This window comes from Cibotium barometz, chromosome 22 (assembly GCF_041138505.1).
Source record: "Cibotium barometz isolate CiBa-2024 chromosome 22, ASM4113850v1, whole genome shotgun sequence".
NCBI lineage: Eukaryota > Viridiplantae > Streptophyta > Polypodiopsida > Cyatheales > Cibotiaceae > Cibotium > Cibotium barometz.
The window spans coordinates 51,113,220-51,119,219 of record NC_141067.1 but is presented as its reverse complement, the minus strand read 5'-3'; the positions used below and the strand labels follow the sequence as shown (position 1 = coordinate 51,119,219).

The following is a 6,000-nucleotide window of genomic DNA, read 5'->3' as shown; positions in this document are numbered from 1 at the left end:
TTTGCATGTGCATGTGTGTGTGTGAGAAAGAGAGAGAGATGCTTGTAGAGAGGGAATAGTTCTTTTGTGGAACCTTGGTCAGCCCGCAGGTGCAATACTTTTCCCAGGGGGTTGGGACTTGGGTGCTTGGCTAAGTATGAGAGTGTGTGACTGCGCCGTAGCACAATCTAGAGCTGGCCCGTGCAGTATACTCAGGTACGTGAAGCACGTCGGAAACCGTAATGTATTAAGAGGGTGGAAACCGTAAGGGCCACACGTCGCCATTAATGATCACCTTCGTGACGGAGCTGGGAGTGCCTTCCCTTCTAGTTTTTCCCGTACTCCCCTCCCCTCGTGTCTAAAACAGGAAATCTTGCGATTCTCATAGAAACAAAACAGCTCTTTTTTTAACACTCCCTGTAGCCTGCCGCGCTCACACCCTCGCACTTGCAAGATCGGCCAAGCCAAAATGACGTCGTCCCGCACCACTATTTCCCAAGCAGCTGCAGCCACCGCCGCCGATATGGCTCCTCCCCTTCATCTGTTGGTTGATGATCCTGCGCCTGCGGAAAACCGACCATCATCGGGGCCGCTGTCCGCCACCCAGGGCCGCGCCACCAACCCCATCAGTCGAATCGAGAAGCCCATCAACCGCCGGCTCACCTTCTCCAAGCGCCGCAACAGACCTCGAAAGGAGGATTACGAGCTTTCCGCCGTCTTCCATGCTGAGGTGGACGTCGCCGCCACTGGAAAGCTCTTCGAGTTCGCCAGCTCCAGGTAAATTCTCCATTGTATAGTGAATTAAAGCTTTAGAAACCAATATTTGGAATCTCAAGATTAGATGAACTTAGCTTTGGAGAGTATAAATAATAAGCCCCAAGGAAAGCTGCTATCTCGTTAAAAATGATATTTTCCAGTGACTATGAAAAAGTTGGCATAGCCATAAATTTGCACATCACGTGTCCTGGCTCAAGGTTCGTGAACTCGTGGAGTTTATCAAGATTTTATTGATGAGTAATCTCACCAAAAAAACACAATCTCTTTTTTGAAAGTGCTACCGTGATGATGTTTGTTACCATCTTCAATTTTCTTTGTCTGTGCCTTCCATATTTCTTCTAGAACTTGTCACAATAGCTAGTCTAAACCTTGAACAACCTGGTCTACACCATAATTCCTTGTGGGAATCAGACAACCCTATGCAATCTCAAAGGGAGACTTCTTTGTCTATGCATGCACTTAATCGAATGTCTTTTAAAGTATTTGTCTAAGTTGTGTTAAATTGGCTTATATCAACTCACAACCTCAAAGGGAGACTTCTTTGTTTATGCATGCACTTAATCGAATGTCTTTTAAAGTATTTGTCTAAGTTGTGTTAAATTGGCTTATATCAACTCTTTTTATCCAAAGAAATATAAATTTTCAATGAGGTACCATGTTAATGCTTTTTGATGGTTATCAAATAAGATTTGTTTACAAAAGTGCCATATCTTTTTGTATACACTATACATACACTTGCGCATTGATGACATGGGTGAAATTTCATACTTGTTTTTGTTTGTATTATGTGATGATTAGGTTGATATTATGAAGCTTTGTCAGTAGATTCACATGGAATCTAGATCAACCTTGGTTTTTTGTGAAGTTGAAAAAACAACATGGACTTTCCATTGATGTAAAATTTTCTATCTTGAATCATAGGTGTTTATGCATGCTTTTACCCCTACACAGTAAGACTATTAAGGTTACAAATTTCTACATTATTCATATACTTGAACACTTTGTTTTTAAAATATAGTACAAGTCTTAGCACTCAAAATGAAGTACCATTAGAAAAGATTTCATGCTCTTTTCAAAACTATTGAATATTTAAATTAGGATTTTTCTTTGTTTTAAGAAATCTAAAGTTGTTAGATTAGTTAAATTATTCTTTTTTAATCAGGACTAGATCATAAGATAATGCTTTATTTCTTTATAATATCTCTAGCGTGCCGAATGGTGTGGACAGATATCGAGAGCATGTTGACAAAAAACACTCCAAAGAGTGTCTTCTTCAGGATGTCGAGGTAGGTAAATCTAAGACGATAACACTTATATTTCATCCAATAAAAATACATAATAATTAGTCTCTTTTATTTTCTAATGTTTCCTCTATATCTTTAAATTTATATTCATCCATTAGAAATAAACTGTGTATTAGTTTTGTAAATTTTTTAGTTTTTATTTCTATCTTTGTATTTATATAAATTTTAATCGTTGATGCTTAAATTTATTTATATGTGTTCGCATTTGGATATTGAAGGCTTATAATTTTTAAGAAATATTTAACTTTGTGCATATTCTATCTAAAATGATTCTAAAAGTGTGAACAATTTAAAACTCATCTTGCTATATGGATTTTAGTTATCATATTACGTAATATTTCCATGTCTCAATACTATAAACATCTTATATGAATAACATTAATATTTCCATGTCTAAATACTATAAACATCTTACATGAATTTAACATTAACTCATTTCTTTGATCTCAATAATTCTAAGTTTGAATTTGAAGTATGTTATTATGCCTTTTGGTTTGGTGAAAATGTCCATATACATTTCACAAAATTTTCCCAACTTTGAAATGGAACCTTAGCTTATGCTTGGTTGATATTTTGTAGTAAAAACAACTAGAAAAGTACTAGCTACACTACAACGAGTTAATATTATGTACAAAATGCTATATAAATTTTTCAACCAATAAGTTTTAAGAAGTTCTTGAGTTATGTGTGTATATTAAAAATTAAAACCCTAGAGCTAGAAGTCTTTGCACACTCGTTTTTGTTTTCTTCAAGATAGTCAATAGACACTATAGAGGAGATATGACTATTTTGTTAGAAAGTAGGTGATCAAGGGTAATTTGAAATGATGGGGTGTATGCACCTTAGAGATAGAAGTGTTGCTAAGGTTATGAGAAAATACACTAGTAAATTATAAACCTAGAAAGGTGTTCCCACTAGTCATGATAAGACTCCTAGCATGGACTTTGAGTTGAAGTAGACATGATAAGACTAAAGAGAAGGAAAAGGATATTAATACTTTCTAGGAAGGAAGTTAGGACTCATATATGCTCTTTTAAAAGGGAGTAATGAGGAGCTTGAGTCTCACCCATACTTGTAACCCTTTTTCCACCTAATAGTGTGAAGACTCAAGTCAAAGTCATAATTGTAGCCAAGATTCAAAGTGAGGTGGACCACTTTATAAAATGAGTAAGAGTGTAGACCCAATACATGTATGCTGATAGGAATTCAACAGTTAAGGGGGGGGTGTTAGAAAATAAGTGATGAAGGAGAGGATACACCTTAGAGATAGAAGTGTTGCTAAGTTTATGTGGAAATCAAACTAGTAAATGTTAGGAAGCAATGTAAACCTAGAAAGGTATTCAACATGCATGGTAGATTCCTAGGATGAAGACACCTACTTCAAGTGGGCATGCACATGATGTGTATTTAATCAACAAGAAGATCAGGGGGAGGTATCCTAGAATCAAGAGAGATGATAAGGGCATGTGTACAAGATATAAGAATATTTAGCTATCATTGATCCATGATCACGTCAACTCTTATAGCTTGATTTGCTCTCTAACCTATTCAAATCTTCAATGTACTCTTTGTTTTATAGCAAACCATTACCTACAAATAGAGTGTACAATTAATGCAGTGTTAATATTAATCTTTAAGGGTTTAAATATTTGATTAGGCCATTGACAATCTTCTATTTTGTATCATATTACACTCCAATTTCATTTGGGCACATATATCACTAATTTAAAACATGTTTTTTTTGGACATTTTTGCTTAAAATAATGCAAAAGTTTATTTGTTTTCAACTCTTGGATCGTTGGAAGCCTTTAAACTTAGATTTTATCTCTTCTTGTTTTTGTCACAAAGTGTGAAGGGGAGGTAAAATCTTGGAAAACTGGATTGGTAAGCTTTGAATAGAGGACACCAAGCTTGCAATAGAAAGCTTTTAATATCAAGATTTGGTATACAAGGTTTAGACATCAAATGCTTTTCTAACAAAAGAATAGTAAAGCATTTTTAGATTTAAAGATTAATTAAGATTTACCAAAAGCTTTATAAGAAAGCGTATGGCAGTAGCACGTAGCGCGTACATAGACAATGGAGATGGCATGCCATTCGCATGAGGTGATGTAATGCTGCCAGCAGGAGGCTAGGTGATCACCAGGTGGATGAGGGGAAAATAATTAATTGGCGGCGACGAGAATTTTAGCAGGCGGATTATGCGCAGTCGGTGCATTTTTTATTTTTATTTTTTAAAGCATTTTTTTTAATTTTTTTAATGTAGAACCCCACGTAGCATAGGAGGGTGAATTTTGTGATTCATCTCTTCTTCTTCGGTTTTTTTGAAAAAATCAATAAAAAGTTATTATGGCCCTCGATTATGGAAATTGACTCTAGAATCCAAGACTAGGAGGTTGGAGCCCTTGCCCTACTAGTAAATCACATCCATATGGCTTGATTATTAAGGAATTAAGAATTGAAGAAAGTGGTTTTGCAAAAAAAAAGAGGTGGTTTGTGGGTTTTGTAGAAGTTGTTCTGAGAACGTTGGTTTTGAACCATAGTTCTTGATCTTGATCTTAATCTAACGGCTCATAAGATTCCCATAAACCATCCAAGCTTTTGCCTAGAGGTTTTATAGCATTCTTCGCTTTATCCTTAATGATGTCCAGATGTTTTTATAGCTTATACTACACCAAAGACAATAATTAAAGTATTTTAAAAGAAAGAAACAATAATTTGTGTAAAAAATGTTCTAATCCAAAGCATGAAAAAAACTGTGTAGACTATATTGAGATAATAACCATGAAAAAATATTCTTTTAGAATTTCTCATATTTATTCTTTTGAAATTATAATATTTTTTCCATAATATTTTCATAGGATTTTTTTGTTGACCTCATAGTTAGTTCTCTTTATCCTTTGGATCTTTGATGATGTCCTCTCTTTGTCCAAGTACTTGTACCCTTGTTGTAGCTTTTTGAAGGCCTTCCCTCTTTCGTAATATACCTCCTTGATTTTTAAAAGCTTTAGATATTATAAAAATTAAACGTTTGGCCTTCCTTGCACCAAATAAATTGCATAAACCTCGATTTTTTTTTCTTTTTCTTCAAAAGTCTTTCTCCTTAAGTGGTCGCCAAATCTCTGACACCACTATCATGACCTCTAAGACACTTAGAGAAGGAGACTCTAATTTCTCAACACAAAAATTACAGTAGAACATATATTTGCATAAACCTTAATAAACCAAATTAAACAAACAAAGAAAAACATGGAGAATGGAGTAGAAGTCACCATCAACACAAGAGTGGATTGAATCCCCCTTCAGAGTGTGATCCTTGTAACGAGTCTCCCATATTTATATATATTAGAAAAAGTGCTTACTTCCCAAAAAGATAATTCTAAAAACAGAGCACAAGCAAGTACTTTTCTTTATTTATATGTATTAGAAAAGCGCTTACTTTCCAAAAAGCTAATTTCAAAAATGGAGCACAAGCAAGAGCTTTTCTTTATTTATATGTATTAGAAAAAGTGCTTAATTTTTAAAAAGATAATTCCAAAAATAAAGCACAAGTAAGTGCTTTTAAGTTTATGGGTATGCAAGCTCTACAAAAAGATAGTAAGTATTAATATAAAGTATTGGGCCTACCAAAAGTATAAAGTACTATTTGGTATGTACAAAGGTATATGACCTTAGCCTTACCAAAATATAGATGCCTAAATATGAAACCATAAAAGGTGTTCACATGTCTTCGAAAATATCTCATAGTGGTCCAACACATATTTCACCCACGATTAACACATAATCCACCACTCATTCTTTGCCTATATCCAAAATAGTAATAGTCAGTGCACACATCTGATTAAACACATTAATCATGACCATATCAGACTAGTGCACATAGCTTGATTAAGCACATTAATTTTGGCAGACAGTGTAATAACTCACACAGCTTGATGAA

At 34.6% G+C, this 6,000-nt stretch overlaps 1 protein-coding gene across 1 annotated transcript in view; it reads left to right on the top strand.

Annotated features, from left to right (window-relative positions):
- The first annotated feature begins 448 nt into the window (after positions 1-448).
- LOC147626700 (MADS-box transcription factor 57-like) overlaps positions 449-6,000 on the top strand; it is a 43,575-nt gene continuing 38,023 nt past the window's right edge. Inside the window, exons 1-2 of the mRNA XM_086816863.1 lie at positions 449-756; positions 1,985-2,042. Of these exons, the coding sequence (XP_086672989.1) occupies positions 449-756; positions 1,985-2,042 (366 nt within the window). The remainder of the gene's footprint in view (positions 757-1,984; positions 2,043-6,000) is intronic.